Source organism: Lepidochelys kempii, chromosome 11 (genome assembly GCF_965140285.1).
Source record: "Lepidochelys kempii isolate rLepKem1 chromosome 11, rLepKem1.hap1, whole genome shotgun sequence".
Classification (NCBI taxonomy): domain Eukaryota; kingdom Metazoa; phylum Chordata; order Testudines; family Cheloniidae; genus Lepidochelys; species Lepidochelys kempii.
Genome location: NC_136390.1, coordinates 67,030,781 through 67,043,419, shown reverse-complemented (window position 1 = coordinate 67,043,419; position 12,639 = coordinate 67,030,781). Strand labels below are relative to the sequence as shown.

Sequence of the window (12,639 nt, the reverse complement as noted above, 5' to 3'; positions counted from 1 at the left end):
AGAGTCTTGAGAAAGAAAGTTCAGAAACAGAACTGCTGAATCATGAACCCGAGAGCAGCACAGGGAGGTCGCCCCGGGCGGCGGCTCCGCTCCTGCCTCTGGCTCTCGCCGCAGAGGGAGCGGAAGGGCTCTGCCCGCCGGCCATCCGGGGTGGGGGGGGGGCCCTCTGGCGCGGCGAAGCCCCCCCCCCCCCGGCCTTCCCGCTCCTTCGCCGGGAGGGCGCGCGCCGGCGAGCCGCCGGAGCAGCGCTTCGCCCTGTAATCGATTGCCGAGCGCGCTGAGCAGCCCAGCCGGCGCGGAGGCGCACTCCCGGCGGCCTCCCCGGCGCAGGGGGGGGGGGGCCTCTGAGAGAGGCCGCCTGGGCGAGATGCGCTCTGAGGGCGGCGGGGGAGGGAGGGGAGGGGGGGGGCGCGCGCGCGAGGGTGTCTCTGCCGGATCGGTTTCTCGGGGTTTGACCAGCTGTCCCGGGCCGGCCCTGCGCTCTGAAGATGGAGGAAGTCCAAGCAGGATTACCCTTAGCGACAGACCCGCCGCTTGCGCTTCCCGCAGCCCGCTGCGGCGCCCCAACGCGCAAGCACTAGGCGCGCAGAGAGCGCCAGGGCGAGGAGACACGAATAAAAACACCACACACAAGGGTGATGGAAGTGAGGTACTGCCTGCGCTGCTGAGGTAAATCTTCGCTTGGCATTTTGGTTTCCAGGGGCGGCGGCGGGGGGGGGGGGGGGTTATTTGTGTGATGATGGCTCACAGAAATCTCTCTCTCTCTCTCTCTCTCTCTGTGTGTGTGAACGTCTCTGCTTTTGCCAAGGGCTGGGGGGGGCTGTCTCAAAGTAAAGTCTAACGGTGGGGCATCCCTCGCGCTGTGATGCGATCAAATGACTTGTTGCTGTTACCCAGGAACAACAATAATACGAATTAACACTAATCAGCCGGTCTGCATACGTGTGGTCGGAGGAGGGGGGAGATTAATATGATTTGCTGTAGGGTTAGCATAGTGACTGGCTCTACGGGGTAGGACCGGCAAAGCCTTTTGGGGTGCTGCTTTTTTCTTTTCTTTTTTTTTTTTTCACAATTAAAATGCTCTTTTCTGGGCTGTGAATCGATTAATCAGTTCTCCGCTCTGGAAACTGACAACAAGGGTTTGAATTGCAGTTTGCAGCAGCTTCCTATTCTAGCTGCAGCTACCTGGGAGAAAGTGCTCTACATCCCTTTTTAGTGTTATTTTCGGTATTATTCCTGGCATGACAGACACGATATTGAATGAGGCAGGACTTAAATTACGTTGACAGGTTGTGCTCTGGGCGGGGATTGACAGAGATGAAATTAAGATCTCTTCATTTTGCCAGGGGCCAAAAACAATCCTGTGAAGTTGGCCTAGGTTTATTGCTCTGTGTGGGTGGTTTTTTTTTTTTAACTTCTCTGTTCCTCCCCCCCCCCCCTTCTCCAAGTCCCCCCTTTCTTCCTCTCCTCCAGTTTTCTTGTCGATTCTTAAGGAACCGGTGGATCAAGTTTTTCTCTCTCCTGGTTAATCGCATTGCTGTAGCACTGGCTGACCTCTCTCCCCTTCTCCCTCCCTCCCTCTCTCTTTTTGTTCTTCATCTTTCCTGAAAGTATGTGCCATTCCTGAGTGAGTTTCTCAACAAGACCATCCCAAGGGAGGGAGTCCTCGCTCATTTTTTTTTGTTTCTGTTCAGTTTCCCCACCGATCCGTTCGCTCTGAATGTTCTACTTGTAAGTTTCAGGGGACAGACGGGGCGGGGGAGAGGGGATTTTAATTTATTTTTGTTAACTTTTCCCATCTCGTTATATCTTCAATACGATCATAACTATCCCTCCATTGGTGGTGGGTAGGAGGGGGTTAGCAGCTGGGGATTTGCCATTACAGCTGGACATTGTGATCAAACTCTCTTTTTTTCTTTATTTCAAAGAATCAAAGAACATTTTCTTTTATGTATATTTCATTCCTTCCCCCTCCACCCTTCCCGTCCTTTCCTTTCTTTCCTTCCATTTCATTGGCTAGGATGATCTCCTTTCCCTGTTGCTTCTGACGTGTTCTCCTCCCCCCTCCCCCTCATCTACCTGTACTAGGGGAAAGATAAGGTAACATTAAAAGGGCTTGAGGGAGCTGCTTGTCTGTTTTTTTTTTTTTTAAAGTGGTCTCTAAAAGTTGTTACAATCGTGTACAAATCAGTAATGGAAAGAGTTTGATGGCAGCTCTTCAGTTCGAAATGTATGTGTTATGTGTACTGGGTGCCTTGGGAATTTGATCTGCCTTATACCAGAGAGGAACACAGAGGAAAGTTGTTTTTTTTAGGGGCCGTGGGGTAGGGGAGAGGGAAGTGGTTTTGGAGACAAGAAGTGAAGCTGCCTGTTTTCCAGTAAGTAATGGAGAAATTCCAGGAGCCAGGGCTAAATATACTTGGCGATCAATACAGAAATGGCTCATGTGAATAATTTAGCTGCTTGGTGCAGTGAGAGTTTTGAAACTAAAGGCAAAAAAGGGGCCGTAGATGGAGAGAGGAAATAAAATTCTCCTCTGATCATGTCAGTTCCTTAACTTTTCCACTTAAAATAATATAGTTACGATTATTGATTCCTTCCCCCCCTCCCTTTTAATCAAATGAAAGCTTGGGGGTGTCATCCAATACAGTTACTTGAGTTTCTGGAAAGTAATAGCTTGTTCTATGTCAGCAAAGTGCTTCCAGAAACTTTGAGATCGGCACACACCGCAAAATGCATGGTCTAGAAATATTAAATATGACATGCAGCCCATAGTATGATAGGTATGGTTACAATGAACAGGTGCATACACAGGTGTCTGGGTGTGTGAGTGAGGGTGTTCGATGGCCAATTGAAGACAAAAGGCTGTAATAACTCTGAAAGGAATATGGACACTGAAGGGTTTTATTTTAGTCAGAACATGATAGCCATCATGGAATAAGTATGGAAGGGGCAATTTTTGTAGTATCAACATCTTAGAAGCCTGCTGTGGCTGTGAGAACTGATAATTGATAAAGCATTAAAATCCCAGTGAAAACATACCTGGTCCAACTGGATCCTCCAAAAAAAAAAAAATCATGAAAGCAGGTGGAACTGTAATTAAAAATTAAATTATAGTCTCAACATAGCTCATCAAGATGCAGACTTACCTTTTCTACCCCCGTCTGCAGCAGTTTTAGATCATTTGCCAAAAGAGTTCAAAAACTTACCAGTGCAGGGTGCACCACTTCATTTGCATGTTTCTTAGGTGCTGGTTGCAGCGGCAGTAGCAAAAGAGGCAACTACTAATGGCTTTAAATAAGTGGAAGCATTTAATGGCTGATACTTGCAGGCATCTTTGAGGCTGTATTCTTTTGCCTTGTAGCTCTGCACTTTGACTATGGAAGCAGAGGCTACTGATGGATATATAACATGTAAGTACTTTTATTTAACTTTGTTGGTTTACTTGTGAAGTCTCCTTTGCTTTCCTTTTCACAATATCTCTGTAGAAAGTGTTACCCCCCACCCCCGAAACTCTTAACTTTCATTTGTGCTGTTATTAAACTCCATATTGTAAGAGAACAGTGGAGAGATACCATTTAACACTAAACTTGAGTGGTTATTTAAAAAAAACAAAACACTATCTTATAAGCTTAAATATTTGCTTAAATATTTTCATAAGAGAGCAATGTTTATTTTATATAAAACATAAATGAGAAACAGGACAGAAACTAAATCATTTTTTTACTGTGAGGCTTTTTAGTACTATACATTGCTCCCTTCTTGTCCATTAAGGGAAAATACTTTACTTTGTTGAACTATTATAGCTTAATGGCCAGCTACATGAAAACCATGAATCAAAATTGGAGTGGAAGGTCCTTACAGAAGAATGATACTCCACTCTGCTCCAGTTCAGTCTCTAGTCTGTTAGCACCAAAGTATGTAGAAATGGGCAAGTAATTCTAAGTTCTGTTCATGCAAAACAGCCAGAGCAAGATTTTCACATGTACTTTTTATAATCTGTGGGGATTGGAGGATACTTTTTGATTCTCAAAAATAATAATTCATGTTTGTGGTCACTAGGAAGCCAATTTTAGTTGACTGTGGAGGAATCTATTAAAATTGGAAGGCGGGTGGGTAGAAAAGAAGTTAGCAAGTCTGAATGCTGTATAATTGAATAATTTTATGGAGCCATGGGACAGAAACCTAAGTGTTTTATTTTGTGAAAACAGGTGACAATGAGCTTTTGCCCGAAAGGGAGCACTCCAACATGGCTATTGACCTCACTTCAAGCACACCCAATGGGCAGCATATCTCACCGAGTCACATGACAAGCAGTAAGCCTTCTTTTTGTGTATTTCTCTCTAGCAGCATATTTGGACTAGTTTAGTCTGTGGGGTCTTCATCTTGTTCACTCGACCAAGCCACTGCCGTAGATTTTGCTAACAAAAGAAGAAAAGGACGGGACAGATTTGGTTTTGTTCATGTTAGTGTCTCTTCTAAACATGAGTCTGATTACTAGTCTGAAGTATCCCAAGGTGGCCTTTGAGAGCTGGTCCTTACCTGTACCAGGTAGGAAATGCTAGGTTTTACTAGTCTTTGTTTTGCTTTGACAGGTTTTGAGATCCAAACAGCTTTTTAGCAGGATTCCAAAAAGCAGTCTGAAATGGCTTTATCTAGAAAGCCAACAAGCTTTTATTTCCAAAAGGCTTGACTCAAGCAAAATCTAAAGTTACACTATGCGGGCTTGATGGCAGGATATATTTTACTGTTCTGAATGGAAACTTCAGCATCCTGTTCGTTACCTTAGCTTTGCTTTGAACATTTCAGAAAATGGCCAGTATAAATTGGTAATTTATGGAATGCTCTCACCAGTGGAGTCTTTAACAAATTGAAAGGGTTTTGTTTTAGAAAGTGCAGAGGGATCTGTGAGTCTAACACTGAGAGTCAGGTGTACTTAATATTTTTGATGATGGATTTTTTTTCACCCTTAAATGAAATAACACCTTTCAGCTATATTTTGGAGCCTATACATACTTTTATCTGAAGAACATAGATTGTCTCACGGTTGATTACAATGTTTTATCAAGATACTTATCACAAAGTGCTTTATTATTTGTATTCAAAAGTAATTTAAAATGTATAGTTTCCAATATACTTTTGTGATACTCATTTTTTTTCTCTCTCTCTTCCTCTTGTGTGTGTGAATATATACAATAAAAAAAAAAGTTATACATTTCTCCAAATATTCTGGAAGAAAAATAAGGCATTAAGAATTAGTTTGTTTGTAATCATAAGAGTATTATCTTCAAAGCCTTTTTCACTGGGAGGAAAATGTTACTTGTCCTTAACAATTTCTCTTTGTCTCCTGCAAATTACGAGTAAAATACAGATTTTATGAGCCTTTAAACCTGAGGGTTCTTATGAAGATCTCCAATTATATACATGTTGCTGGAGAATGTGATTGCTAACACTCTGGGCTGAACTTTATGTGACACCCTGTCCTAATTGAGCAGCTTTAGACAATTCCAATCCTGCTGCATTGGGATTCTGATTTTTTTTTTTTAATGATCTTATCAACGTTTTACTACTCTCTTTGTTTACATTTTTATTAATGGGAAGGCTTCATCAGAGATAAGATTTAAACCAGTGGGGTTTTTTCGTTGTCATATAGACTAAAAAACAGGGTCTAATTAAGGAGTAAAGCTGTCTGCTGAGATCATGTGAAAATATTTTAGCATCTAATTTCACTGTGTAACGATTTGCAATGATTCTTCTTGTTTAATCTCATTCATGCCTGCAACATGCATGTTTCGAGTTCAGCATATGCACATGGCTACTGGTGTTGGTGAAAATTCCTGAATATTTATTCTTGCATGTGCGTCAGTAACTTCCACTATTGTTGGCCTGTTTTAAAGATATGTTGGTGTGGACAAATGTAGGGCTCTATCCAGTGTTCTGGAGGCAGGCAAAATTTGATTTTGTATGCAGGGCTTTTGCCTGTGTGATTGGAACCTTGGAATATGACCCCCTTTTTTCATATAGAATTCTTCTTCTTTTCATTACAAAACTACATTTTCTTCTGATCAAACATCAAATGTTTTCGAGCGAGGAGCTTTATCCCATGTCAAAAAAATCAAAGATGTTGATTAGAGGCTGTCAGGCTTTTGTTGCAGTTGGATTGGTTAACTTACACGTAGGGCCAAGTCTTCAACCCAGTGGATACAGGCCAAATAACAAGGCTGTGCATTGGGGTCCACCATATGTTCCACAGCCAGAGCGCTTTAGTAGCCCGTGGGCCTCTACGTTTTCCCTCTGCAGGGAGGAGGATGGCTATTGGAAACTGCTAAGTTGTGGATTTTCTTGCCTCTCAAAATTCCTGCTGCTGGGATGCAAGCAGATCCCATGAAGGTGGGCTTCATAGTAGGGAGGGAAGGAGGATGGGTACTCTGTGTGCACAGACCTTGGGTCTGAGTAGAAGTCACTGGAAAGACCTTGGTACACTGCTGGCCTGCCTGTTTATCTTGGTACAAAGTGTGTGTAATTCTGATTTGGTAGTGCTTTGCACTACTTTTGCACTGGTGTAAGTGGCGACACAACTGTACTGGGCAGTGCTGTATTGGGGCTGTTGCCTTCAGTGGGAGGTGGATTGCGCCCCCAAATCTTTCACTCCCAGACTTACCCACTGATCCCCCAAAGAAGTGGAACCTGCATTAGTTTCTCTGGGTCCGAGGGGTGAAGGTCAGGATTAGGTCCTCAGTCCTGTGTTTGATTGGATCATTTTGAGCCACAGCTCTTATTTCAGCTATGTCCAGTTTAAACGGAGATTAAAGGCAAGGCATGACAAGGCAATCTTCTTGGATATTTTATGTACAGTAAAGAGTGCATAGAGCAGACAGGAGAGTGCAAGACTTCTGAAACAATTAAGCACTTCTCACTCAACAGTAGTAAAATGCTTGGTGAAGAGTTCTTCATATTTATTAGCCTGTGGCAATTCCATGTTAGTAAGACTTTTGGCCAGGCCACTGATGTTGTCAGCTTCTGTTCCAAAAGGTTGCAGGTTAAATATTTTGGCTCATGTTGAAGAGAGTCTATTGCTTCCTTAACATAGTATCACTTTACAATATCAAAGTTACATGCATAGGTTATAGATGGGGCAGAGACCCACTATTCTTCCAAATGAGGTGATGCTAAAAGATAAATCAGAGTAGATTGCCTGTCATAGCTAACTAATGATGTTACGTATACCTTACAATATGCATCTCCCTTTAGCAAAGTACTAGGTAGATATTGGCAAATACTCAAATAATTCTAAGTAACTTATTGTAACTAAATTGTAAGTCGCCAGTTGATCAGCAGACTGTTTCCCTCCATCTCCAGTTCAAGAAATACTGTATCCAGTAGCATGCTTACACTGAACTACGTGTTTACATTGGCCCAAATCTGGAAGTCCTAGTTCACTGGCTACTCAGTCTTTACTTGGGTAAACTCTCACAAGTGCTCTGATCATGCATGAACTTGGTGTGGATGGATGCCGGTGCTTGACAGAGCCCCACTGACCGACCTCAATACCACCCGTCCAAAGTTCATTGTAGAACAGGGACCAAAAGCCCTAATCCAAAGCCCATTTAAGTCAGTGGAAGTCTTTCCGTTGACTTCGGCAAACTTTGAATTGGAAATAAAATGGGCAGGGACTTGTCAAAACTGAACAAGATTCTCAGGAGAGGGACCAGCGTACTAATGTAAAAGCAGATGAAGCAGACAAATACAGCAATTTTTAAAAGAAACAAAACAGTTCCGATGTTTTCCCACACTACATTCTTGCTATAGAATTTGCCTGAGAGGAAACACTTTTTTTCCAGGTTACAATGGACTCAGAAAAAGTCCACTGTAATACAAGGGCTCAGTTGTTTGTTTAGCTGACTTGACGACCACTCTGTGTAACATGAAGGATATTTCGCTAAATCCATTGTCTGATACTGTATGGAAAATTAATAATGGCAGCTATTGGCATCTGACCATGGCAGAGGAAAGTTCCACTTAAATTAGAGAGTTAAATGGTGCTACAATGGGTGTTACAGATGGCTTTCTTATTTCCAGGTCTAGATTAAAATACGCCTTAAAATAGACAGAGTAAGAACAAGAATAAGTACTAAAATCCAACAATTTTGCTATTTGAAAGTGAATGCACTTTAAAAAATGTTCGTATAACAATGCAGGAAACGTATTAAAGAATAAGAAGTAATTTGATAAGAAAATAATTACGGTTGCCTGAGTCAGTTGCTGAACATAATGACTCTAGGAGAGTCCTTGGCTTTGGGAAATAATAACAGTAGCTGACTAGAAAGCTTTTGGGATGATTGTACCAAGTGAAAAGAATTTAAAAAGAGTGTTAAGTTAGACTCTGTTATAGAGAACTCAGATAAGACATTATTCTAAAATAACCTATATTATAGTCCAACCAATCAAAGAAGACTATTTTGCACCATCAGTTGTGTCCCTTTTTTGTAACCTTAAAGCTCAAAATCTTGCTTGGTAGCTTTAATTTTCCTTCTGAACTGGAAATTTTAGTACAACGCTTGTGTCACCTCAGTCATTTTCCCTGAGCAAAATGTTGCATTTACTGTAGGTGTATCAACTTCACTTCCCACTCACAATTGTTTGAATAAATAAACACATCCATGGATCCTATCTTTTGCAATGAAACTTCCTGAAATTAAATCAGCTTTGATTTCATCATGATACAACCTTGGAACTTTTATTTATTTAGTCTTTTGTAGGTAATGCGCACAGCCATTAAGTTCTACAGGATGGCCAATGCTGAACAACATAAAGCAGTAGTTCTGGTTTCACAGGATGTCGGCCAATGAAGTTTCTAGGCAAAGCTGATTTTAGAGAGAGGAAGGTTTTGGTTTTGTTGTTGTTTTAAAGACATTTTGGAAAAAAATTAACCATCCTCATTTTTAAAAACATTTGCACCACCCAGATCCCTCATCCAATTAACCTCAAACTTCTCAAGAAATATTCTCCCTGGCAGAAAAACAGACGTGAAATTTTAGGCAAACTGACGAGAAATTTTAGGTGAACCAGTTGAATGTTGGTGCGGTTAGAGGGGGGGGAAAGCTCATGCTTTAGACATAAAGCTAGGCTTTGTCTACAAACAAAAGTTGTACTGCTTTAGTACTGATAGTTAAAGTTGTCGAAAACCTTGCCCCCCTGTCTGGACACGGTTATCCTGGTATGAAAGTGCTTCTATAAGAAGGCAAATAAGCTATAATGGTATAAGGCATCTTTATACTGGTGTAACTTAATCCATAGTAGAGGTTGTACTGGTAAAAACTATTTTGTTTAAAAAAAAAAAAATCACACTCCTAATCAAAATGGTCATACTGTACTGTGTAGAGCGGACCTTAGTCACACCCTGAACTATCCAGAGCGAGTGTGGTCTGTAACTAGCAGGCAGGTGAACCTAGCTTCACCTATGTATACTCTTTCCCAGTATCACTTCCTACCGTATTACATACTTGGCAGTAAAAGCATTCCTCCCTTTTGGTGAGTGTTATAGTGAGGGTGGAGTGGAATTATCAGCTAATCTTGTTTAAATACTATTTTATTCACGCCAGTGGACTCTTTTGAGAAGTCACCTACCCCAGCTTTGTTACCAGACACGCCCTCCTTCTGGAGCTTCTGTAACGTCCTTTGACTGTCATCTTCAGTTAGCTCTCCAGCACACACCCTGTTACAGCACTCAAAGTTCTTGAGAGCTGTAGTCAGCAGGTTTTAATACTTCATTCTGGTTTCTTGTCAGACAGTCATGAGAGGAAAACCCCTCAATTTCTGTGGAATATAGTAGTTGTCTGGTGTTTCTCAAAACTGGATTAATAGAAATTCAGTAGGCAGCATTTCATTTTTCCCAGAGACAAACTTGGGGCAAGACCCAGCTCCCACTGGAGTAAATAGGAGCCTTTCCATGGACTTGAATGGGGACTGGATCAAGCGCCGGCTTCCTAATCCTGCGAGAGGTGCTGAGCTCCCTCTACTTCCATAAGTCAATGGAAAGTTCTGTGCTGAGCATCTTGCAGGATTGGGCCTTATAGACGCAGGACTGGAGTTCTCTGCGTTGGCCATCGCTTTCGGTGCAGTGGTTAAAACAGATTGAAACAGTAGAGGGAGCTGCGCTCTCTCTCTCTCTGTCTCTTCCAGCTAAGGAGGAAGGGGAACTTTGAGGGCAGGGCGCTTATATAAGCCAAGGAGAGCAGGGGAGCCCCCAATGCTTTTAATTAAGGGGGGGAAAGAAGGGCTCTACTGCCTCCTACTTCCTCTCACCTTACATGGTTTTAGTGTGTGGAGGCTCAGGGAGTGGTTTAATTGGCTAGGTTATTCCATACCATTAAAAGAAACACGGTATAGGGTAGCTAGTAGGATCAGGGTGGTTTTTTTTCCCAATATGGAACTACCCGGTCTGGTCCAACTCAACTGTAACCATAGAACTGGTGTCTTAGGAAAACATGCCGAAATACTTTCCCCATTCCCTTCTGTTCCGGCAAGGTGCCATGCTTATGTGCCACTTGGATGCCATGCTTATGTGCCATCCATGCTGGCCTCTTATGCTGTGCATGCTCCATGTTGTTTCTCTTTCACTGGGGCAGAGAAGGTTTCCCTCTACCACCATCAGTTTGGAAGCTGAAAATCAGTCTCTCTATGGCCCTACCCATGAGGTTTTTGAACAGAAGTAGAATCCCCAAATGCTATCACAACTCACTGAGAGGCTGTGTGGGTTGGTGGATCTGGGAGTCTGGAGACCTAGTTTTGTTCTCTGCTCTCCCAGTGATCAGTGTGGAGGCAAGTCACTTCGTGTCTCTGTGTCACTGCTTTTCCTTGTACTGAATTGTGAGGAATATAAACTGTTCCGGAGACAGCCTCTGCCTCATGTTGTGTGTCTTAGGCTTGGTGTACACACAGATACTGTCCTAGCATAATTATTTCTAATCTTTTTTATGAGTACATACCACCATGAGTGTGGATGTAGTTATACTGATATAAAGGTGCCTTATACCAGGCTATCTTCTTTCCCATCCCACACAGGAATAGATATACTGGTTATAAAGTATCTTTATACTGATAACTGTCTCCACTCTCGAGAGGTTGTATCACTTTAACTATACCGGTGTAGTTACATTGGTACAACTTTTCTATGTACACAAGCCCTTATTTTCAGTGCCCAGCACCACGGTGCCCAGATCTGTATTGATGCCTCTGTAACACAAATACATTGTAATGACGGCGTACACGGTAAAATAGATTTTAAAAAAAATTCTTTAAAAGTTTTTGGTTCATTTTCTATCTTGGTGTGCACAGTTGGGTGCATTTTTAAAGGGCATTTCAAAAATCTTATGGAAATTTAGCACTTTTTTTTTTTTAAACTGCATTTCACTTTCCCCACCCTTCTTTTTTGTTTGTTTGTTTGTTTTTTTAAATTCCATTATGCGCTTGATCCCATTTGGATGCCACAGAACTGAACCCCGATAGCAGTGAATTTGGTCTGTTTCATACCTAGATCTGCCTTTTCCAGTAATTAGCATTCTGTAGTTCCCATAGTTCTTAAGCTCTATAGAAGCCCAGGTCTTCCCTCTGATGCGCAGATGTAGTTATCTCTCTTTGAAACTAAATTTGCCAAACAAGTTATCTTCTGTTGCTCTTAGCAATTTGGTAAATATGCGTAGCTCTTTATCATGCCAAATTGCTCGCTCTGCTTATAGGTTTGGAGGGGATGAAATGCGTGCAGATACCAGGAAGTAGTAAAATAAAAGGGAGAGTGGTACTTAAGTGACGACATTGTCCACAGGAGCATGCACAGAGATTTCTGCATGCGTTGTGCATATTTTTGGCTCTGTTTTACATGGGGGGAGGCATAGTGATGTGTAATAGGAAGTAGAAGGTGCCCTGCTACTCTATGCAGTAGCATCTCCTGCTTGCCTGTGGAAAATGCTGAAGAATTTTCCACAGATGTTGATGCTAACATCACTGAAACCTGACCCTGCACCTTATATCCCATTACCAGAGGGGTGTGTGGTATGACTCTGGGGACAGTGGAAAAAGGTTTCCTAAGTGGCACCACACAAGGATGTAGTGGGATGGGCTAGGAAGTAGCACAGAGGGCAAAGAGCCCTTTTAGTTGGCTATCCTTTTTGTGCAGAGGACTTGAGATCTGCTGGCTTCTCAAGACAGCCAGTGCTTTAGAGGATCATGGACCCTGGTCACTCTACAGGGATTGCAAATATGCCCTCTAATGACACGATTCCATGAAAACTCTGTGGGCAAGATCCTTACTTGACTTGTACCAGTGAACATCTGGCCCAGTAACTTTTTAAATTCAGGAGTGTATCTTTTCTCCCAAGCAGGGATTGTCCTGGTGCACAGTTTATCTCCAGCTAATGGATGATTTAGGAAAATTGTTATGGAGGAGATGTTGTTTTTTAAAATTAAAAAATACACTCTACTAAACGTAAACATTTTGTGGGGTGGAATGTACCTTTTTTCTCCGTTCCAACCCCGTCCACTTGGACAAAATAGGTTTCTTCCTCGGAATCCATATGTCCTGGGCATCCACATGGGCGCTGTGATCTCTCTGTTCAGCTTCCAGGAAATATAACTCCATTG

General features: G+C 42.4%; 1 protein-coding gene across 3 annotated transcripts in view; it reads left to right on the top strand.

The window, feature by feature from the left end:
* The first annotated feature begins 460 nt into the window (after nt 1-460).
* IKZF2 (IKAROS family zinc finger 2) overlaps nt 461-12,639 on the top strand; it is a 128,969-nt gene continuing 116,790 nt past the window's right edge. For all 3 annotated transcript variants that reach the window (XM_073306722.2, XM_073306723.2, XM_073306721.2), the window contains exons 1-3: nt 461-669; nt 3,365-3,413; nt 4,212-4,316. In XM_073306722.2, the coding sequence (XP_073162823.2) occupies nt 3,380-3,413; nt 4,212-4,316 (139 nt within the window). In that variant the 5' untranslated portion in view covers nt 461-669; nt 3,365-3,379. The remainder of the gene's footprint in view (nt 670-3,364; nt 3,414-4,211; nt 4,317-12,639) is intronic.